Source organism: Solanum stenotomum, chromosome 2 (assembly GCF_019186545.1).
Source record: "Solanum stenotomum isolate F172 chromosome 2, ASM1918654v1, whole genome shotgun sequence".
NCBI classification, from domain to species: Eukaryota; Viridiplantae; Streptophyta; class Magnoliopsida; order Solanales; family Solanaceae; genus Solanum; species Solanum stenotomum.
In genome coordinates this window covers 57672688-57697558 of record NC_064283.1, presented here as the reverse complement: position 1 = coordinate 57697558, position 24871 = coordinate 57672688, and the positions used below count along the sequence as shown (strand labels likewise).

At 35.1% G+C, this 24871-nt stretch overlaps 2 protein-coding genes across 2 annotated transcripts; one reads left to right on the top strand and one right to left on the bottom strand.

Annotated features, from left to right (window-relative positions):
* The first annotated feature begins 1862 nt into the window (after nucleotides 1-1862).
* On the top strand, nucleotides 1863-17177 carry LOC125854953 (thioredoxin reductase NTRC). Its single transcript, XM_049534561.1, has 10 exons — nucleotides 1863-2209; nucleotides 7286-7493; nucleotides 7578-7683; nucleotides 11462-11727; nucleotides 12522-12801; nucleotides 13399-13506; nucleotides 13910-13996; nucleotides 14104-14208; nucleotides 15189-15319; nucleotides 16608-17177. Exons 1-10 carry the CDS (start codon nucleotides 1924-1926, stop codon nucleotides 16666-16668), a joined length of 1638 nt encoding a protein of 545 aa, XP_049390518.1. The 5' UTR covers nucleotides 1863-1923; the 3' UTR covers nucleotides 16669-17177.
* Nucleotides 17178-18086: 909 nt separating this feature from the next.
* LOC125854959 (short integuments 2, mitochondrial) lies at nucleotides 18087-23675 on the bottom strand. The gene is made up of 8 exons (XM_049534569.1): nucleotides 23462-23675; nucleotides 22497-22601; nucleotides 21988-22065; nucleotides 21004-21145; nucleotides 20818-20888; nucleotides 19459-19555; nucleotides 18963-19180; nucleotides 18087-18455 (listed from the first exon to the last, which is right to left on the bottom strand). The coding sequence occupies exons 1-8, from the start codon at nucleotides 23612-23614 to the stop codon at nucleotides 18201-18203; spliced, it is 1119 nt and encodes a 372-aa protein (XP_049390526.1). The 5' UTR covers nucleotides 23615-23675; the 3' UTR covers nucleotides 18087-18200.
* Between the last annotated feature and the right edge of the window lie 1196 nt (nucleotides 23676-24871).

The window sequence follows — 24871 nt, the reverse complement described above, 5'->3', positions numbered from 1 at the left end:
TCATCCACAGCTCCGGAATTAATGTGCTTTTTTTTTATGCTGGAGTCATAGCTTATCTAAATTCTTATTCCCACCCCTACAAGGTCTTTAAATAAAATGAAGATAAGACGATAATTTATCGTCTGCATCTATAACTACTTTTGGTTTATATACACTGCTAAAAGGTTGAATTCCAAACGATTAGGTTAGGGCAGGGTGGAGTTCCTCTTTAGCACTGTTCTTTTAGGTGTAGTTCCGTCAAGGCGCCAAGATCAAACTCCGGCACCAGTCGAAGACCCCACCGTCAGAGAATCAATCTCGGTGTGAAAGCGGTTTCCAGGGAAGGCAGTTGTAGAAACGAAGCCTATTGCCACGCCGACCATCAAATACGAGACTGGGCCCCTTCTCAAAGATTTGATGGAATGGCCCACCCCACCCCACCCAAGAGCGCTTATGTCATAGGGGAACTCATGGCTAGAAACAATCCTTATGGTTTGTTTTGATATCCGATAGGAATATAAAAAAAAAGTCCAGGTTGGTTGGTTGTTAATAGCGTATTTTTTGAAGGTATGATTCATGAATCTCCCTGTAATATATTTAATTTCTAGGAACGTCAAACAGTGATTTTAGCAAAAATGGTATTTAATAACTTGATCTTTTTTAATTGTGAATATTTCAAACTTTTATGAGATTCCAATAAGGGCGGAGCTAAGTGCGGGTTCATGTGGGTTTAAATGAACCCAATAATTTTTTCCTAGACTCTATATTTGTATTTAAAAAATTAACTCGATAATTTCTTCCTTTTACTATATGTATCATTCTAGCCATCGAATGATGCATATAGTCATAAGTCAACTCGTTTTATTCGTGTAGAAAAAAGAGTAACGCAACAAAGGTAACTACTATCTTTACTTGTGTAACTTGAGATTCAAATCAATGTTGTTCAAACATTATTGTCGTATTTTGTGTTAAATCTTTTTTTAAAATTATACTATTTTTAGAAGATTTGACATGCGATAATATTTTTAGAGAGTTTAACTAATATATAATCAAACTTATTAATATTTGGTAATTCCTAAAATATTTATTAATTTTCATCATAGTTTGAAATAATTATATTTTATCTCACTATTTAATAATTTCATAAAAAATTTCAAGTTAGATATACCTGGCTATATGTTTTTTGCTACCAGATGCAATGAAATAGAGAGAAAGGCGAGCGAGATTTGAGAGGAAGAGGTGTGGAATTTTATCTATGTATTGCAGAGATATGCGAATCCAAGATACATGTATTTGAATGTATCTAGATGCACCAAATTATGGTAAGATTCATAATATTATAAACTAAAGTTTATCTAAATAATTAGTTCTTAAATTAGTGGAATTTCTATAAGTTACCCTTTATATTTATACATTAAAAATTGAGAAACTATCTAATTACACAAATATATGTACCATATTTATTAAGTCTCCCTCTAGTTTAAAATAATTACATTTTATCTAATTAACTAATAATTTTTATCATATTTTAAGCCAAATTTGACATGTATCTTACTACCATATACAGTAAAATAGGGAGAGAGACAAGTGAAAACAGAAGGGCTGAACAAGCTTTGTTTATGTATCTCAGATACATGCAAATCACACTAGATATATGTATCTGGTGTGATTCATGTGTATCTGAGATATATCAAATACGCGAGCAAAATAGGAGAGTGACGAGAGAGACAAACAATATTTGTTTACATATCTCAAATATACATTATATTTAGAACAAATTATATCTAATTTTGATAAAATATATCTCGAGATACAACACACTAAAATCTAATAAAATTAGTAATATTGCGCAATAACGTGTATTCAAGTAATTAAGTCTTAAACTTAGATTTAGATAAGTTAACTGCCCCCGTCAATTCTTTTCCGTTGCGGGACGGAAACCAAATGGCTACTACTATTCCCAATATTAACGGCACCGTCGTTGCCGGAATTGGTACCGGAACCGAGATCTCCTGCAATGCAACTCGCCGATCTGTCTTCGGCCTTATGCCTGCACCTTCAGCTCTGTCAACCGCTCTTCGTATTCCGACCGGTTCGCTCTTGATTAACTTCGGTCCGAGTCGAGCCGGTCGAGTTGACTCATTCCTTACTGGTTTCACTTTCTCGTCTTCTTCAATTCGATCCTTCGCCGCAGAGTCCGCCAGCGAGCAAGTGCAAGCTCATTCTTCAGGTCTATAACTGTTTACTAATTCTGTATTTAGTGTTTATATGAACATACTGTAGAGGAATGGATATACACAAATGTGGATTTATAAACAGAGTCCTCCAGATTAACATATAATTTTGAATTTATCAGCTTAAACAACAATATAGTACTACTAATTACTGAATTTAAGTATTTTTTCATAAGAATAAAAGCATATATATTAAGTTCTTTTTTTGTTTTTGTATAGAAGTTGACTTTTTCTTTGTAATGATGTTTAATGCACTAGTATCCAGAAGTAGCTCAATATATGCACATTGCCTTGCTTGTAAAAGGAATGTTAAAATTGCATCTTGTTCAATATTAAGCTTGGCAAAATGCTTGGTCCACTCCTTAGTTTTGTTTTTTCTTTCTTTCCTTACGCGTGTTTGTCATTGTTGTTGAGAGGTCAAAACTACTTATTTTGAGAAAAACTATATTTTCTTTTGAAAAATTAAGGTGTTTGGCAAATCAGTAAAATGGCTTTTAAAGGGAAACAAAAATAGTTCTTCTGTTGTTGGGAAGAAGCTAATAATTCTGTTTTTTTTTTTAAAAAAAAAAGTAGAAATAAAATTTTTATTTCTTTCAAGACCAAAGTATCCGCGTCATATATACATATCTACCAATATATGTTTTATTAATTAATTAGCATATCTCATAAGTTTGGTTAACTTTCATTTAAAATTTTATTTTTTATTTTTGTATAATAATTTTATTTTATTTGATGTCTATATATTGTTATTTTATATTTTATATATTATTTTACATATTATTTTGTAGGACTAGAAAAAAGGTAACAACAATACTTTGGCAGGATTAGAAAAAAGAAAAAAAGTTAGGACTTTATTTATTTTTGTGGTGAATTTTCCGTATGTAGTGATTTAATTTGTTAAATATTTTTGAATTATTTTGCTTGATATTTTTAATTATATTTAAATCATCATATTAGTATGGCATCAATATTTAACTATTTTTTAATGTATAATATTGATTGAAAATATGAATATGTATATTTTAATTAATAAAAATAAAAATTTAATTAGAAATTTTATAATAGATATTTAAAATAATTCCTCTCTATTAAATAATCTTAATATTAAAAGTGCATTACAACTTGTCTTTTTTTGTAATTTGACTCTAAAAAACATTTTTTTTTTTAAATTACTCAAACACAATCTGCTAATCAAAAACACTTTTCAAATGAATTAGTCAAACACAAATTGCTCTTTTGCAAAAGCACTTTTTTGAAAAACTATTTTTAAAAAAGTTCTTCTAAAAATAAGCAATGTTTAGCAGTAATGCCAAACAAGTTCTTAACTTGAAATTTTAAGGAGGGATAAAGTGGTGACGGTAAGTGTACAAGAGGGTTCAGATGCATTGTTGTATCTTACCAAGTAAAGTATTCTATGTTTGGACAAAAAACGTTATTTTAAGAGTTTACTTTAGAATGTGAGAGTGATGCAGTTTTAAACAGAGAGGATCATGTTTAGTCGTATTTGTTAAAGAATGACAAAAGTCTCATATCGGTGGTTAATGAGATGGGTGGACTCCTTATAAGGCTTGGGCAATCCTCCTCCCTTTGAGCTAGCTTTTGGGGTGTAAATTAGGCCTAAAACCTAATTTAACATGGTATCAGAACCTCTACGAACTTGGTAGAGAATTAAAGAGCTTCCGCTGCCGGCGGGTGGCACCCATAACTGCTGCCTGTCTGGCCAATGATCATGTTAGCAAAAGTTGGGTCGCCATGCATCATTCTAGTGACTACTTTCTTATATCTAATTTGTGTAGCACCGTGCCATCATTCCGGTGACTGTTTTTTCATATTTAATTTGTAGCACCGTGCCATCATTCTGGTGACTACTTTTTCATATCTAGTTTGTGTAGCACTGTGTCATCATTCCAGTGACTCCTTTTTCATATATAATTTGTGTAGCACCGTGCCATCCTTCCGGTGACTATCTTTTTTTGCATATCTGATTTGCGTAGCACTGTGCATCTCTCCGGACTACTTTTTATATTTAATTTGTGTAGTACCGTGGATTTTTCCGAACTATTTCTCATATCTGAGTAGCATAGCATCATGTGTCTTTTCAGTGACTCCTCAGATTTGATTTGCATAGTTCCATTCGTCTTTCCGGTGACTCCTTAAATCTGATTTGCATAGAGTTGTGCCATCATTCCAACCCTACCCGTATAATTTTTCTTTTTTAGTAGGGTCGTGCCATCATTCCGACCCTACCCATATTATTTTTCTTTTTCAATGGGGTCGTGCCATCATTCCGACCCTACCCATATTATTTCTCTTTTTCAATGGGGTCGTTCCATCAACTCGAACTATCCTATATAATTTCTATTTTCTAGTTGGGTCGTGACATCATTCCGACCCTACCCATATAATTTTATTTCTTAGATTGTGACCATTTTTACCCATCAAATCTAATACTCCGACATCTGAGCATGTTTCGGGCAGTTTTTCGGTGACTTGTTTAATATCGACTGTCTATTGATTCCAACATGAACCATGTACTTTATATTAGATTTTGAGCACTTACAATGTTCGCTGCATTGCGAAGAAGTCTATATGGAGCAACCACCTAATTTTGTTGCTCAGGGGGAGTTTAGTAGTCTTGTATGTTGATTACGTAAGTCACTCTATGGTCTGAAACAGTCTTTGCAAGCTTGGTTTGGGAAGTTCCAACACTGTAATTTTATCACTCTGTGTTTTATCGGCATTATGCATCAAATTCAGTATTTCATGAGAAGATCAAGCACATTGAAATTTATTGTCAATTTTGTGAAGTCGAGTGATCAACTCGCAGATGTCTCACCAAGCCCCTCATCGGTCCTCGTGTTAATTACATTTGTAACAAGCTAGATACATGAATTGTATGCACTAGCTTGAGGGGGAGTGTTAGAATATGAATAGGTTTATACAATCCTATTAGAATAGGAATAGGAATAGGAATAGAAATAGGAATACTAAATAGTACTCCCTCCGTCCCTTTTTAGTTGTCCACTTTAGAAATGGCACACAGATTAAGGCAACAATGATTAGCACAGTGAAGTTACAATTTTACCCTTATGACAACTTTTCATTTCAAAATTACAACCACTTCTTTGAATTCAAGTGAAATAAATTGGAGGGAAACAACATACACTTTTACAAGGGTATAATAGGAAAAAATTTGTTGTCTTTTCTTGATTTGTCAAAATGGACAAGTAAATAGGGACATCCAAAAAAGGAAATATGGACAAGTAAAAAGGGACGGAGGGAGTATCCTACTTGGTAAAGGATTGTATTCTAGGGTCTATAAATAGGGTCTCAATGTAATAATGTAGACACAACAACACAATTTAATAATATTTTTTTCCTATATTTCTCACATGGTATCAAAGCCATGGTTCAATGATGGAACCATGTTAGAAATGGGTGTTTATCTTGGCGGGTGTAGTTCTAGTCGCAACCTTTTTGACAGTAATGAAGATTTTGTTGGAGAAACTGTTTCAGAGAGTTTCTCTGTGTCGAGACGTAGATTTGATGGAGGAGATTATGGAGAAGAGATGCAAGATCCTAAAGATTATGTGAAGAAGGTGGACAAATTTATTTTGTTAGAAATTCAGGCCAAGGGGGAGATTTGTTGGGGTTATTTGCCCTGATTTCTTACCATAAATAGGTTTTCCTTTTAGGAAAAAGTTTTAATATTTTGAGTAGTCCTTTTCTTGTAGGAAAGGTTTTAGGACTCTATAAATATAGGCATGTTTCTTCTAACTTAATCAACATTCACAATGTAGTCCTAGGGTTTTGAGAGTTGCGGTTATGGAGGAGAATTTTGTGTACCTCCTTGTATTCCGAGTGAATTGGTTGAGGTTGTTTCTCTCTATATTTTGTACTCTCATATTTATAGTGGATTGCTCATCTCCTTTGTGGACGTAGGTCGATTGACCGAACCATGTTAAATCTGTCTCTTTTGGTGTGTTTCTCATTTGTCTTCTTACTCGTGGTCTTTCGAGGTTTGCTTTGCTAGCTTCCACATTACACCTGCTTTTTCCCAACAAAGTGGTATCAGAGTAGGGCCCGTCTCACCCGATGTTGGGGCCCCCAAAATCAAAAATTGCCCACGCAGCAGATGCTAAGCACTGGGCGTGAGGTGGGGTGTTAAAGAATGACAAAAGTCCCACATCGGTGGTTAATGAGATGGGTGGACTCCTTATAAGGCTTGGGCAATCTTCCTCCCTTTGAGCTAGCTTTTGGGGTGTGAGTTTGGCCTAAGACCTAATTTAACAATATTGACCTTCGAATTCTAGATAAGAAAGCTTTATATTTGTCTACACTTCAGCTCGGTAACACTGATAATTTTGATATAGAGCGGGTGTAGAGTAAGAAAGGATGTCTTGTGCTTGAATAAATTAGTCAGTTTGGTCCTTGACAGGCCATATTGATCTTCTTATGCTTTGATGAATTGCCTCTATTGGCACTACATCAAGGAGGATCATTTTGACGCGTTTGATGAGCACTTGGATTTGTAAATATACTCCATTGGTAGTTGTTGATGGAATATTACATTTTGTCTCCCAGAACTTGCACCAAAACTGTTACAATTTAAAAAAACTGGAGCATGAAGAAAGCAATGTTAGAGTAGATCCTCTTCAACTTTCCTGTTAATGTGAAGGCATGGCTTTTTAATGACGTTATTCCATTTCCATCTTTAGCTTTCTCTTTGTTTTGGACAAAGATATTCTTGAGTTTCCATAGCACAGAGTCAATTCTAATTGCTGTTGCAGCAGAGTACATAATTTTTGCTGTTTTTTTTAATTGAGTAGGATTATTTTCTTGATTATACCCTGAAGCTGGTTGAGAATTTATACCGATCACATAGGTCACAACTTACATATCCTATTATTCACAATCTAGGCATAATTGCAGCAAATAAATAAAAGCTAAATCAAAATGAATAACACAAAATTAGGCGATAACCTCAATAGCTGGGTTGCTGCATAGTTCATTAGTTTCTGATGTTAGTTATGATTTTAATTATTTTCTGTTCTTTTTTTGAGTTTTTGCAGCTCAAGGTATTGAGAACTTGGTAATAGTAGGATCAGGTCCTGCTGGGTATACAGCAGCAATTTATGCTGCTCGGGCCAACTTGAAGCCCGTGGTGTTTGAGGGGTTTCAAGTGGGTGGTGTTCCAGGAGGACAATTAATGACAACAACTGAAGTAGAAAACTTCCCTGGGTTTCCTGATGGGATAACTGGCCCTGACTTAATGGATAGGTACAAGAATACCTTGGGCAGTTCTTTTTCCAAGTTTCCTCGGTTATAAGCGAAAAGTCTCAATCCTAACCTTATGTTTGCTAGGATGCGACGACAAGCTGAGCGATGGGGAGGCGAATTGTTTCAGGAAGATGTGGAATTTATTGATGTCAAGAACACTCCTTTTACTGTACGAAGTAGTGAACGTAAGGTGATGCTTCCGTTTGGTTGCAGGTGCTGCTTAAGTCTTATCTTTCTTTCCCCATTAAAGCACTTGCTCGTCTTACTTGTAGCTTAATCTTTTAGATCTTCGTGGAACAGCTCCTTGTGATGCACTGTCCTTGACCTATGTGCTGGAATATGCTACAGAAGTACGTTAAGATTCATAACAATTGCTCATGTAGTTAACCTAAATTGAGTAAATTGATCATTAATTGCATCAATCATAGTTATTGATAAATAAGGTGTTGTAATCAACTTAAATTGGGTAAATTGCTAGAAATTTCATAGTAGTTGCTAAAATATGTTATAGCAAGTTGTTGAAAAGTAATAGATGATCAATGCAACAACTGTTGTAATCTACTGAATCACTTTACCAATTATTCAGGTCAATTATTTAGTTGTTGGTTAAATAAGTTAATGGTTTCTGTTTTGTTTCACTTGGTGAAGATAAAATGGCTCTAAGGAAAAGAAAAGCAACAACTGCTACTAGAAGGAGAATTAGTACACAGAGACAAATAGAAGAAGAAAACACAAGATTCGAGAAGTCTATAGAAGAAGACAGAGGTGGAACATATGTTTCTACCACAAATGTAGATGCCTTAGATGATAAATCCAAAAGTAAGGAGAATGTAGAATGTGAGGATAGAGGAGTTGAGGATGAACAAAGAACAAAGCACCGGCATAATATACCTATCCTAGAGGAGGAGACATCTCATACTGCCGAGTCCTCTCCAAACAGTCCTTTACCTGATACCTCCTTTGTCAAGCCTATTAGGTATTCAAATTACAACTTTGAGACCACGATCATAGGTAACCAGATTTGACGGGAGTTGTTACTATGAAGTCAGGATTGAATAAGTCTTTTTTTCGAGTTTGGAGGGATCTTGGAGGAACAAAAATTATTAAGGGTTGTTTGGTTGGGAACAAGTTATCCCAAGATAACTTATCCTAGGATAACTTATTCCACCATGTATATGTTATCCCATCACTATGGTAAAAATGGTGGGATAACTAATCCAATGACTACCTAATGCCTCCAACCAAAATGGGATTAAATAACCCTACATTTTATCTTGGAGTTATCATACCTTATACTCACACCAAACGAGCCCTTAATGTTCTTTAGATTTTCCATTTTCGGTAATTACCTACTACTACCTAAGGATATCAACATAAGATTTCAAATGAATAAAGTGTACCAACTTCTTTGACGACTGAATTTATAGCGATAAACTATTGTGGCTTGCCAGTTTGTTTTGGCATGAGAGAGTTTTCCATTGTCACTGGCTTGAATTGTCATTTGCTAGATGTGTATGATGAAGAGAAACTCTCAACTAAGACAATAAGGAGGGAAAACAAAATCTTGACGTAGTGGGGAAGAGTTGTAAGGATAATGAGTTGGTTAAGCATCTCAAATCCAAGGATGCTCGTAAAGGTGTGAAGAAGTCATAATGCTTGCTTTATTTTGTGCACAACATTCTTTGTGGAAAAGATTTGAAGACAAAGATTGCACCTGAATGGATTTTGCTCTCAATCGATAGATATACATTGTTTGCCTATCCACGGGGTCGAGTTAGCTACGATCTTACAATCAAATATCTATTGAGCACTGTGAATCCAAAAGTGAAAATCACCAATCTTTATGGCTTTCCATGGGCTTTCATGGTAAACTTTATTTTAAGATCACATAGGATAATGAGTGAATCCATGAACTCCAAAAAAATAGATCACACGTATTTTCAAAGGTATATTTTTTTGGAGTGCTAAGCAGCAAAAATAATGTATTGTTGACATTACACATAATGTCTTTCATATTATCGCATGTTAAAGAAGAATCACATGTATTTACAAGGGTATATTTTTGTTTAGGGGTATTTCCAAGGGTAGATAAATGTAAAATGATGCTTATCGAGTCCTCAGGGGGATCAAACAACTCATGAGTCTCAACAGATTTGTTATTAATTATTGAAAGCCATCAAAGGATCATCGACGAAGACACTTGTTTCAAAAACAACTTGAATTTTTTTCGGAGGGAGGGAATACCCTCAATGCCCAACACTAAATAAAATAATCATAGAGAGAGTATCACAATATTGAATAGACTAAAAAAACATTGAATAAAATAAAGTTTACCATGAAAAGCCATAAAGATTGGTGATCTTCACTTTTGAATTAACCGCGCTCAATAGATATTTAATTGTAAGATCGTAGCTAACACGAGCTCATGGATAGGCAGGAAATGCATCTCTATCGGCTAAAAGAAAAACCCATTCAAGTGCAATCTTCATGTTCTGGAAAAGAATGTTGTGCACAAAATAAAGCAAGCACAATGACTTCTTCACACGACTTCTTCACACCTTTACGAACATTCTTGAATTTGAGATGCTCATTCTCCTTGCAACTCTTCCCCATTATGTCAAAAATTTGTTGTTCCCTCCTTGTCTTAGTTGAGAGTTTTTCTTCATCATACACAAATGACAATTCAAGCAGTGACAATGGCAAACTCTCTCATGCCAAAATAAATCGGCATGCTGCAATAGTTTATCCAAACTTCCTTTATTCAATCGCTATAAATTCAGCGTCAAAGAAGTTAGTACACCGTATTCACTTGAAATCTTATATTGATATCCTTAGGTAGTTGCAGGTGATTCCCGAAAATGGAAGATCTAAAGAACTTTTCCAATTTTTGTTCCTCTAAGATCCTTTTAAACTAAAAAAAAGACTTATCCAATCCTGACTTAACAGTAACAGCACCCGTCAAATCTAGATACCTATCGATCGTGGTCTCAAAATTGTAATTCAAATACCTAATAAGCTTAACAAAGGAGGTGTCAGGTAAAGAACTCAACAGTATGAGATGTCTCCTCCTCCGGGATAGGTATATCATGCTGATGCTTTCTAGTAGTAGTTGTTGCTCTTCTTTTCCTTGGAGCCATTTTAACTTCACCACATTAAACAAAACAGAAATCTTTAACCAACAACTAAATTATTGACATGAATATTTGGTAAAGTGATTCAGCAGATTACAACAATTGCTAGGAAATTCTCAATAATTGCTATATTGATCGTCTATTATTTCTCAACTTGCTCTAACATATTTCAACAATTGCTATGAAATTTCTAGTAATTAATCCACTTGCTATAGCCGATTCAATTAAATATGATTAATACAATCAATTTACTCAGTTTAAGTTGATTACATCACCCTATTTATTTATAGATATGATTGATGCAATCATTTTAGGTTGATTACATGAGCAATTTGCACCCTTCGGGATGACCTAGTGGTTTGGGGTTGAGACTTCCATGTTAGAGGTCTCAAGTTCGAAACCCCTTGCCAGCGAAAGCCCGGGCTTGCCTAGTGCGGGTTACCTCTCTTGTGTGGTTTGCAAGCTATTGCATAGAAGCGGGGGTTTTACCCTATGCGCACCCAAAGGGTAGCGACTGCGGGTTTCCCTTGTCATCAAAACAAAAAAAAAAACTAACTTATTTGCTATAGTATATTTCAATAATGAAACTTGCAGCAAATAACAGACTTGTGTAGCATATTTCAACAATTGCTATGAAAGTTTCAGCAACTAACTTACTTGCTATAGCATGTTTCAACAATTGCTATGGAATTTCCAGCTACTAACTAATTGCAAAAAGATTTGGCATGAGCTGGTCAAACTTGTCACCAATTTTAATTTCAACTTATTTGTCACACTACACTCAATTCTCTCTATTAAGTCCTTCTAAAGGATTACTACTGACTTTTTAAATTATAGATCAAGTGCCATAGTCTTATCATAGCAACGGGGGCCAGAGCTCAAAGGCTAAGATTACCTCGTGAAGATGAATTTTGGAGTAGAGGTATTAGTGCATGCTCAATTTGTGATGGAGCATCACCACTTTTCAAGGGTCAGGTTCTTGCTGTTGTTGGAGGTGGTGATACAGCTACAGAGGAAGCAATATACTTAACAAAGTATGCAAGCCATGTCCATTTACTTGTCAGGAGGGACCAACTAAGGGCATCAAAGGCAATGCAAGACAGGTAGTACACATTTTTATCATCTCATTTTGTGATTCCTCTCTAATATACATCCATAGCACGAGTAGTTAAAGCAAGTGAATGATTTGAAATTCGAGTTATTTCATAGAACAATACTCATATGTATTTTGCTCATAGGGGTACTTCACAATTTAAAAATCAAGGTTACAGCGCACTGTAATAGAGCTCTTCTTAAAATCGACATTGTAACCAACCTTTTTCTCCTTTTTGTGCATCAGGGGAGAGGAGGGCCCTTGTTTGGACTTTGACTCAAATAATACTCTTCCTCCATTAATTTGCTTTCCTAATTCAGAAGTTCTTAATGATAACTAAGAGTATTTAAGTTATGTAGAACAGCCAATGGTGCTAGGCAATTATCCTGTACTGGAAGATGGACCAATCTTGTAGTAGTCATTTGAGAGTGTTATCCTATTATCCTTGAACACAAATTAGTGGATGTGCTCTTTATGCTCAGCATGTGATTTCAGAATGCACCTGCAAGTTGCAACTATATGTTTTAATAGGACATACAATCCTCTTAAGTATTGAATAATTGGCTAATCTGGTACTTCTTGTGCTTCTTAGGACAGCTAACTTCAGCTTATTGCTGGCTATTTTTGTGCCTTTCAGCTCTTGTTGTCTTTAGTCATTGTGCAATATATCTCATTTTGTCACAATGTTACATACTTCTTTGATCTTTTCCTTTTCAAACCAATAAAATTACTAATGAGTCATATATTTCAAGTTTCAACTCCCTGCATGATTGTTTAACAGGTTGATTATGGCGAATGTTTCAGAGTTTTTAACAATCCAAACATCACTGTGCATTTCAACACTGAGATTGTTGACGTTGTCAGCAACTCTAAAGGCCAGATGTCGGGCATTTTGATCAGAACAGTTGATACAGGAGAAGAGTCTGTGCTCGAGGCAAAAGGCCTATTTTATGGTATCGGTCATTCTCCAAATAGTAAACTCTTGGAAGGCCAAGTTGAACTTGATAGTGCAGGCTATATATTAGTCAAGGAGAGCACTGCCAAAACTTCTATTGAAGGTGTATTTGCAGCTGGAGATGTCCAGGTATGCACAGAAATTCATTCTTCCATTCCTATTGTTATCCTTTATGATCTAGTACTTGAATGATGATTCTGCTCACAAAAAAGTTCCGGTTAATTATTCGTGTTGTTTCCTGAGATTTAAGACATAAACTTCTATGAGTCTGCATTCGCTGTACGGGTTTAGTCTAGACTTCGAAACGTCTCAAGTAAAGAAATATTTTAGAGAACAAATACCCTGTTTAGCAGGGATACTTGAATGAGTAATTGGTTTTTCCCTCTTTCAGAAATTAGATTTTAGGTGTGCAGTGAGAGAGGGAAGCTATCTAATGAAAATGATATATAAACAGTGGTTCTCTTGACCTTTTTTAATGTAATCCGATCGTCCAAAAGGAGGGGAGCTGAAATAAAACTCATGGAATGTTTCAAATGTTTTTGTTCTCTGTATACAATGCTCATGCAGAATTCCTTTTTATAAGCAGGAACTCACAATTTTAATGTCTTGTTAAAAGTAAGTTCTTTAATTTTCTCATTTTCGTGTTCAAAAGAAACTCAAGCTTGTCTTCTGCTGCAATGTCTTGCCAGGACACTCTTTCATACCATTGTTACTGTTTGTACGTAGGATCATGAATGGAGGCAAGCTGTAACTGCAGCTGGCTCTGGATGTTTAGCTGCTCTATCAGTGGAGAGATATCTTACAAGCAAAAATCTTGTGGTTGAATTTCACCAGGTATCTGATTTCTAAAAGGAACTGATTTTATGAAGCTATATATCTCTTTTAGAAGTCATTTTATATTTCCCCACTGTTATGCTTGCAAATAGATATTTAATCAAGTGGAATTTGACATTTAACATTCAATCTTTTGCAATGGCTAACTGGTAGATATTGTTTATCGACATTAAGCATATTTTCCTGTTTAAAAGATTATGCACCTCCATTTCTTCATATCCAAAAAAGAAAATGAGAAATAGGATGAATTCACTTCCACGACATTTTTACTTTACTTGATAAAACAAAAATCACTTCCAGACATCCTTATATATACACACACAACACACCAAGCAGATGGCTTCTTACTTGGAACCGATAGTTAATTATCTGACTGATACTCTTGAACTTCCTCTATCATCAGCCGCAAGCTGAAGATAATAAAAAGGAACTTACGGAGAAAGATGTTCAAGAAGGTTTTGATATAACATATGCAAAACACAAGGGCCAGGTATGAGATTTAGGAAGCTTAGATCTTTTCTAATTGCCCCTTGTAACCAATTATCCTTTTGATAAGCATTTTATCTTTGCTTGAATTTTGTTGTTTTTCTTTCTCAGTATGCTTTGCGGAAATTGTACCATGAGAGCCCAAGGCTTCTGTGTGTACTATATACATCGCCATCATGTGGTCCATGCAGGACTTTGAAACCAATTCTTAGCAAGGTATGGCAATTCATTACTTCTATATAGACATACATCATATTTATATTCCAGGATAAGTGACCCACTCTGTCAACAGGGGGACATTGTTCAATCCTTTCAAACATGATAATTCGTCAGGCATGCCCATATTGGTTTGGCCATGAAATTTGATCAGATTTTGAAATCAAGTTCCCAAAAGTTGGCTCAGACTAATTTTTGGGACTAACACCCACAAAATTTCAAATTTTTTCCAAGTAAAATGCATGTCCAAACACAATTTCAAGTTCCAAAAATCACAAGTTCAAAAACTCAAATTGTCAAGTTTCAACTTCAAAATCTATGGCCAAACGGGAGCTTAGTTTTCCGTTTTATGTCTATCATTTTGAAGAAAGCTGAGGACTTCTGAAATTTCAATAGAATTTTTTATATATATATAATTAATGAAGATTTATTATCATAGAAGTAGCAAGAAAGTGTTTTGTTCATTAAAGAGCTCAATTTAAAGAGCAACACTAGAACTCAATTTAACATTTCACTCGGTGACTTCTGCGCCAAAGACGGAAAAAACACCAAAGATATATGTGGAAATTTTTAGTCTTGTGAATTTCTTTCTGCTAGAAGATAAAAGAATTAGATGAGGGGTTGTCCCCACTCACCAATGCTTTGGTCTAGTGGTAAGAGCGCATAATTTGTAGGTTTAAGGGCAAGTCACAGATTCGAACGCTGTGACAGTTTATTGCAAGTTGCATAACCTTATTGTCACCATTCATGGGTTCGAGCAGTGGAAGCAGTCAGTAATGATTGCATTAAAGTAGGTTGTGTACATCACACTCCGTGGGGTGCGGCTCTTCCCTGGACCCTGCGTGAACGTGGGATGCTTTGTGCACCGGGCTGCTCTCGCATAACCTTATTTCTGCTCACTGATCTGTTTCCTTTGGCTCCTCTACTGTGTACCGACTCTTTGGCCATAATACTGACTGCTCAGTCTGGTCGTGCAACAGGTAATTGATGAATTTGACCAGCATGTCCACTTTGTTGAAATTGACATTACTGAAGACCCAGAGATTGCTGAGGCAGCTGAAATTATGGGTACTCCATGTGTACAATTTTTCAAGAATAAGGAAATGCTCAGGTTGGTTATACTCATTCTTCATAGCATGCCTGCTGTCTAACATTATTTTTTATATAGCATAGTCGGTTGTTTGTCTTCTCTTAACTCTTCGTTTGCATCAAGTCATGCAAGAAATCTTCTTTCATGTTAAGATCTCACGAACACCAACCAGATATGCCTATATTCGGGTTAAAGCGCTATGAACTTCATGTTGCCAGAAATGTGAATTCTTCTAGTATCAGTTTCAATTTACTCAGTGAACAGTTTTCTTAATGATTGACTTCCTTTTTGCACGACATAAACGTTTTTGAGAAAATATTCCCCTTAATAAAATCATACGCATGCAACTACCTCATAGCTCCCAGTTAAAGGTATGTTTGTCTACTTTTGCTATTGATGACTTATCACCTAACACCACTCCCCCTGCACTACTATCAGATGTTAGAACTATACTAATGCACACATATCTTAACATACTCTTATTTCTAACCATAGTTAATTAATACACGTTCTAACCTTAATTTTTGAATTAACCATGGTTAAGTAGAATGATTTGGTGTAAACACTAGGTAATGTCACTTTGCTATTAGCATTGCCATCCATCTCCATTCTCCTATAATAACTTCTGCAGCATTCATTTGCTCCCACTTTTCTTTCGATCTTTAAAATGAATGTTAGAAAGTGTAATGTGTGTTGCCTCAAGATTCAAGTTTTTGCACGGATTGCCCCTATTTCGAGGTGGTCTTTAATTTGCGCCCTTACTGCTTATATAGTGGAAACTTGTGGGTCAAAGTACCTGAACTATGACCTAATCTCGCAAGGCAAAAGTTTAGAGATCTTTTGCAATAGGAAAAAGTTAAAGTCTCTTAAGGCGTAACTTTGTGGATTGTGAAATAGAACTTATGCTTCCATCGACTTAAGTTTTGTAGGAACTGTAAGACATAATGTGTGGGTTATAAACTTCTTAAGGCACAACGTTCTGAAACTAAACTTATGCCGATAAGAACTAAGTTATGTCTTGTGTGGCATAACTTGTGGGTTATGAACTGAACTTATGCCTTATGCCATTATTTTGTAGGAATTAAGCGGCATAACTTGTTATGTTATGATACGAAACTATAAACTTGTCTTGCAAATTCTTTTTTGTGATTTTGATGTCGGGTATTTTCAACCACTTTTTATTACTTAAAAGTGCGGAAGAGCAAAAATTAAAGACCACCCCAAAATAGGGCATTCATGAAGAGAATATTAGAAAGCGTGACTTTTGTTGCCTCAAAAGTTTCTAATTTGGCTGCTTGAATATATGCAGGACCATATCAGGTGTAAAAATGAAGAGAGAGTATAGGGAGTTAATCGGAGCAAATAAATGAGGATTTAGAGTTATCTTGTTCCTAAGATAATCCTTCCCAGCTTTGTTATGGCGAATCCTAAATGTTAAGTCATCAACACTTCCAAATGCCACTTCTTCCTGTCACATCTGTCTTCAGAACTATATAGCCATAAAAAAGCACGTCTTAGTTGGCACGAATCATTTCTTTCCTGGGCTGGTCATTTTTTAAACAGCCTAATACCTTGTATTAGCTCAATTTATACTTGAAATTGCACATCAAATGTCCTCAATTTGTCAGAAAGTTCGAAAGTAATCAAGAAACAAACAGTGCACCCGGAAATCATTTTGTTTGAAAGATTGTTCTTTACATTTTTCACTATTATTTGCCTATTAGAAGCAACCTCATTACCCCACAAAGGTAGGGGTAGGTTCTACGTACACCCCACTTGTGGAAATATATTGGGTATATTGTATTTGTAATGGGTGGTAACTATTGGTATTGGACTTCTTTTATTTTTTGGTTACATGGTGTTGTGTTTTTCATTTGTCAGAGCAATTAGAATTATAGAAATTGTTAATATTGCATTTTCCACATGTACAGTACATTGTTGGCCAATGAGAACCTTTTTTTTCCCGCCTGGTGCCTGGTCTAGATCTGGATTCTTGCTTGGAAGTCCCACATTGGGGGTGGGGGTGGGTGAAGCGCTCCCTAACAAAGGTGACTTTGTAAGCAAGGGGACTCAAACTCGAGACCTCTGATTAAGGATGAATAAGTACTTACCACTCCACCACAACTCTTATTGGTAATGAGAATCATTTATCTTCTGACTAATGTATCTTTTGCAATGATAAATAAACTAGAAATGGTGTTTGGTAGACATTTGGTCAAGGTTTTATAAATGGATCAAGTAATCTGATAATATCCAATAGACAAGTAAACCTTATATTCTATATTTCAATAACAATCATCCTCTATGACAATATTTTTACTATAACAATCAATTTTTCATGTTAAGCTATGTAAGATGTTTTCTATACACTTCAACTATAACAACCAAAAACCATCGGAATAGGCAACACCATTATAGAGAGTTTTAGGCAACATTATTATAGAGAGTTTTGATGGTATATTCATATGCCTGTCTCACCAATTAATTGAAGGGAGTTGAACCAAACATTTGAACTCCTTTCTGGCTGAGATTTTGCATGTGCATGACTAGATAATAGCAACCTGCCTTCATGGCTTTGGTCTAGTAAGTAAGAGTGCAACATCGATATGTGAGTTAGACACACGTCACGAGCTTGAACTCTTCAATAAACAGAATTCAAATGGATATTTAAGTGGAGAAGGGTAGAGGGCCAGCACATTATCCACTGACTTTTGAATCGTGAACCTCTACCTCAGGTATTTCTCGATTATCAAAAAGAGTAAAAGCAACATGAATAATTCATGGAAAATAGTGCAAATATGTCTATTAAGACGACTTCCAAACTAGTATTAGATTGATCAGGGTTGAAGTATTCAAAAAAGATATATCATATTATATACACTGATACCTTGCAAATGACATTTCAAGATGCAGAATCAGATGTATCAGGGACATCATCCAGGATGAAAGGACCAAGTTTGCCTGTTCTAAATAGAGTTAGAAATTTTTTTGACACCATCATGCGACCTTCCGATGCCTTGTAAGGTATCTTTAGAGCCGTTTGCAAAGCTTCAAACTGCTGATCTATCAAAATCTCCAACTCGCCTTCATCTTCCAAATTACCATTGAACTCCGACAGTGTGGTGCATAGCGTGCGTTGGACTTCACTGACCATATCCTATAAACAAAGGAAACATGATAACATCTATAGAAGAAGATGATGACGATAATGGGCTTCTTCTTGAACTAAATGGCATGGCTTACCTTACTTTGTATCAGATTTCAACACAACAACATACCGAGTATAATCCCACAAATGGGGTCTAAGGAGGGTAGTGTGAACATATACCTTGCCCCTACCTTGTGATGGTAGGGAGGTTGTTTCCGATAAGACGAGAGATGAAAAAGAAGCAGTAATAACAGGCAGTAACAAGATAATAAGATAAACAAAGCGAAAGAAACAATCAAATAGTACAACTCATGCCAAATAAATAAATAAATAAATTTAAAGTAGTTTTAACTCCATTAGTTAGGAATAAGAGAAGTTTTATGGTTTATTGGATTAGATATGGTTAAATTTGATTTTATGATCATACACTTTCCAAATTGTGTACACATGTGACTACACTTCTAAGTATTTCATCAATAAAACTTAGACCTTTTAAAAAAAAACTTCATGTATTACCTCTATGTAGTAGATATCAAACTTATTGGGTGGCTTCCTTCTTTTTGGTAGAAGATCCTTGAGATTATACTCAGGTTTGTCATCCAACTCGTGATGAAGGCCCTCAGTTTCCCTACCGATCAAGTGTCTCCAATGAAGAGGAGTTCCTCTAGTGTTTAGAACTGCCAATAGGTATTGAACAATTCGATCTTCACCAACTACTGAATCCTTGATGGACCCTGCACAATCATACAGGTACCATAGGAGGCTAAGTGAAGTTGAATCGTAAAAGGGTCACCATAGTTTCTCATTGGCTCTGCTTCAATATGGTGGGCTCTTTGTCTCATTTATAGTGGGGTTTATCGTTTACCCTTTACCATTCCTTACAATGCTTGATAGCAAAAAGACAACCTTAGGTTTAATAAAACCAAGTTGCCTAAGGCTGATATTAGACGTTTTTGCTTTAAAAAAAAAACTCTTTAGACGAATAGAATGTAAACTTGGAAAAGGAACTAACCTGCTAGAGCCAGCTTTAACCCTGTTTCAATATCTGGAATACTTGGAACCAACACACCTGGAGTGTCCAACACATATATGCTAGGTTGATGTGCAATCTGTGTACAGCGATGTATTAGCATCAGAAACATTAATATGCAACAGCAGGCAATTCAATATAACATGTAACAAAAAAGATGCCTGTTTCAATGACTTAAAGTTCTCAACTAATGGAAATTATGGCCATGAAAAAGCAGCTTTTGGTACCCGATCATCAATAAGAATTGGAATATCGCTTTTACATCTAAAAGGGAATTTCTATAAGCAGTTAAAAGTATTAAACTCTTTCTCTTTTCTTATTGAGGTGACATCAATTAAAATTTATAACTATCTTAGAGAAGGTAACAGATTGGCCCATCAGATAAGGGAGTGGTTGTCTGATGATGAAATGCACTTGCTTTGTTCTTTAGTTCCGACATACTTGGACACTCGGGCTGTAATTGGACATCAGGAGGAATCGATAAGAGGACATCGAATTCAAATCCTGGATTTTCAGGTTCAGAGAGATAAAAATTTCTCTTCTTTTAGGAATGTCACTGTGCAACCAAAAATATGCACACTCTTGAGCTAGCTCTGAGCAAAAGAAGGAAAGGGACTTGCAAGTTGCACCAGCTGCAAAGCTTAATGCTTCTGCTGAAGCATCTAATGTATCAGAGAGGAAGCAACTAAGCTCAACCTTCCCGTAGCTATAATCTCTTGGGCTTCATATATGTATTTACACTTCTCTTAAAACATCTACAAGCCAGATAGAATATCTAAACCGGTCAAAAATCTGTGATACAACAACATACACAGTGAAATTCCACAAATGGGGTCTGGCGAGGATGGTGTGTATGTAACCTTACCCCTACCATTTGAAGGTAGACAGAGTGTTTCAGATATACCCTCGGTTATATCCAAAAACAGTAAAAAAATAAATAAAGGAAATTTAGTAATGAAGAAACCATATATATAAAATAATGGAGAAAAGAACAATAGCAACAACAAACAGTATGATAACCGAAGCAGAGGCACAACAGGTAAAAAATAATAATTGAAAAATAAGGTAGTATGAGAGTACTAAACAAAAATTCGTCTACCTACTACCTACTGGCCTTCCACCCTAATTCTCGACCCCTATATACTACTATCTAGGGTCAAAAATCTGTGTTGTGAAGTAGAATATGGTCAACATGAAAGAAATTATTTTTCCTGAACAGCAAAGGAGTACAGAAACTATAATGTATAATTTGGAAAATGAAAGATTGCACCATTTATCACACACAATTTTAGCCATCACTGAATAACTAACAGATATCCAAGTTATTGAATATTTTCATACCTTATATCCAACAATATCTTGAGTAACACCAGGCAAAGGCCCCACTGTAGCCCTCTTCATCTTCTCCTGCACTAAGACAAAGGTTAAAACCATCAGCGCTTGACGTAATATGCCAGCATCCCAAAAGAACCATGTATGTCATACAGAATCACAAAACAGAAACACTAACAGAAACAATTGTTTCACCTGGAAATCGGGATGATGCAATTTGATGGATGGAATTGATTAAAGCTGATTTTCCGACATTAGGAACACCAACCACCATGACAAGAAGAGTAGGTTCCCTTGTAATAACTTCCTTCAATTTAAACTCCACAATATCGAGAAGCTTCAATACATAAATAACAAAGAACACTTCAGAAAATCTTGGAAGAAAGGTAGCCTATTAACGTCTGGCTCACTCAAAAATAAAATCAAAAGCACCTTTCTCCCTCAGCATTCATTAGTCTGGTCGCAGTTGACTATATTCTGCACTAATAGTACTTGGCCTACTAAGGATAAAAAATGACATTTTTTGCTTTCTAGCATATATAATGGGCAATATATTCATTGGGTGAAGTGGGCCTTCCCATTCCAAAGCAGAAAGAAGTTATTCTTTTTTTTGGGGGGGAGGGGTGGGGAGGTTGACAATTACACCACTCTTCTGTTTTTTCACTACCCTCCGTTTCAATTTATTTGTCTAGTTTTGACTTGACACGGAGTTTAAGAAAGTAAAGAAGTTTTTTTGTATTTTGTGGTCTTGAACTAAAGATGTAGAATGTACCAAAATGTCCTTTAATCCCGTGGTCTTAAACATGCCATGTGGAAAGTTAAAATTCAAGAGTTTCTGTAAAAGGCAAAGAGGTGTTCTTTCTGAAACGGACTAAAAAGGGAAGCAAGACAAACAAATTGAAACAGAGGGAGTAATAGTGAGGCAAATAGTTCTAAAAATATAAAGAGTCAGAGATCTTTTCAGGCTAAAATGTACTTGAGAATTGAATTTTTAGTTGATGAAAATTGAAATTACTCTAAGAATACTAACATAAAGTTCTACAAGTACTCATTACAACTAATAACATTGATAAAGTGCTCAAGGATAACTATTGCTGCATCTTTGAAATATACAACATAATACAAAGCCATTAAACCACAAGCTTCCATCTAAATAGCATAGATAAAATGTTAGCTAACCTTTTGCACAGAACTTCTACTGTGTGCATTTATTGGGAAGCACTCTTGTTTACATGAATTGAAATATCGGATCCACCTCTGCATAAAATAAAAAAATGTAAGCTTTACTTTTACAATTGTGAACACCATCAAACCAATCCAAATTTAATTAAAGTTCCTTCAATAAGCACAGTTATTTAAAAGACATTATGCTATATTACTATTTGTGTCATATGAAAGCCAAAGCACTCCTCAAAACACTAATCAATTTCGTTAGTTTATTGAAACAAACATGCATAAGGCTTCAGATAACTTGTTATGGGATCAGGTTTGTCTTACTTTCCTTTTTAGTCCGTTTAAAAAAGAACGCCTCTTTCATTTTTTCCGCAACTCTTTAAAATTTCAACTTTCCACATGGCAGGTTTAAGACTACAAGATTCAAAAATCTTCTTTACTTTCATAAACTTCGTGCCAAGTCAAAACCAAACAAACAATTGAAACGGAGGGAGTACAAAAGAGAGAATAGGTACATGCATGATGTTGGGGTTGGCCAAATCTTTCTTATTGAGAGCAATCACCCGCCTTTTCTCACAAAGCATAGACTGCAAGTTTTCATTTGCTGAGGATAATGGTATCTGCATAAAAACGCAAAATTTAAACATGTTTAGTCTGAAATTAACTTAATTACTCAGTCCACTAAACTTCATTTCAAACTAGTTGGGGTCAGCTATAGCTATTCGGCCTATTTCATAACAATACTAACTAGGAAAAATATTGTCAGCAGAAATAGTAAGGGTAACTAATGTAAAAGAAACAATAGTAGTACGACTGATGAAAAATGAGGTAATGGCAGAAAAGTACTCTTTCATAATAATACTGGTAAGGAGGAGAGAGAGAGAGAAGATAAAGTGCTCTAAACCAGATCCATGCCCCCGACCTAAATGCAAGAAATGGCTCAACATCCTACTAATTGTCTACCCTAATTCTCAGCCCCCATGCTCTCTTGCCTAGGGTCATTGATGAGCTGAAGATGTGCGATTGCTCTTTCTCAATTCTTGTTCGATCAGTCTCTATGCACCTTCTCTCTTGGCCTATCACTAACAACCTGTGCGCCCCTCCTCTTTACATGCCTGAACCATCACAATCTCATTTACCGCATCTTATCCATCACAAAGGTCACGACCACCTTAGCCCATATATCATGGTTCCTAATCTCATCTCTCCTAGTATGCCCCAAAAAAAAAATCACTCCTTTTTAGCTTTAATTCACATATTTGTCTATTAACATAAAGTTTGTTTACTCAACAATCTCTTATTTAGTACTCCATTCAAGATCAGTTCCAAAGTTTCATACTTTAGTACTAATCCTTTTTTAGCCTGAATTCTTAAACAAGTATCAAAGCAGTATCTGGTTATCTCACACAAAAAAACACTACTTTTTGCTAACCAAGGTGTTACTAGTATAGAATCAAAATACATTGAATTAGACACTTACACGGGCATCACGGACTTCAATGACAAAATCGGAGAGTTTGAGCCGGCGGCGAATGGCACGATTGGCAGCATCCATATGACCAGGGAACCAGCTAATGTTTCCGCCATTTTTGTTGAAACCCATTTGCCCTAACCATCCTTTCATCTTCACCATCAATTTGAATTTCGATTTAGGTCTTCTTCGCTTAAAATCAGACCATTGAATCAACTAAAATATATTAAGAAACCAAAATGAAAACGGGAGGGTAAGGGCATTTTTGGACCAATTACAAACGGACGACATTTTTATTTCTTTCGCATAGTTTAGCATTTTCGAACCAAAGTATTGATCGTAAGAATATTTTTTAGCCAAACTATAAACTGAAGACATTTTTTGCTCCTTTCACATAGTTTAAAGATATTTTTTACTTTTTCCCCTTTTAATAATAAATATATTAAAGACCAAAATAAAGTATTATCCATTTATGAAGGACCATTTTGGTCATTTTCATTCGAGCTAATTGTTATACTGGTGTGAGTGTTTCCTTTTCTTTTCAATATTGTTTGGTACTTGGTTAGAGTTATTATGAATTAGTTATACATGTATGAATTATAAATGTATAAGGTATTAGTTATTCCATATTCTATGTTGCATAAATTATACATCTCTTGTAATTTATATATGTACTAGTTATGCGGATTTTTAAATTGTCAATCAAAGATCGTATTAAATTTATAAATGAATAATTTATTTCCTATCTATCCATCTACCAACATCTTATAAGTTATATAAAATTAAAAGCAAATTTTAGGAATAACAAATATAAAAATCACAAGCTTTTGATAGCTATAGTTTTGCTATTCGCGCTCCATAGCAAACTAGCATCTGCTTTGTACAAATTGCAGACATCTGATTTGTATGAAATCGCAGCGATTGTATATGTATAACGGTTAGAAAATTGTATAGATGCAACTACTATGTATATGTATTAATGATTGTGTTTGTATATTTGCACAAACTTTGAATTTGTATACAATTGAATCGAGTTAAAACATTTGTTATTTGTATATCAAATCTCTCTCTCGCTTTATACAAACACAAATTATACATTGTATTTTTATATAATTTGTGTTTGTATAAAGAGAGAAAGAGTTAAAGGCAAAAGAGAACTGGGCATGGGAATTTTTGTATTTGTATAATTATAAGTGTATAGGACGAATATATATGTATTGTATTTGTATATACAGTTCTCTCTCACTTTATACAAACACAAACACAATTTATAGATTTGTGTTTGTATAAAGTGAGAGAGGCGAGCGAGATTTAGGACAAATTACTTAACTACATTCCTTTACTTACCTTAATATCCATTTACCCCTACTTATTTCAAAAATTTCAAAAATCCCTTATTTACTTATGTATCCCGCATGT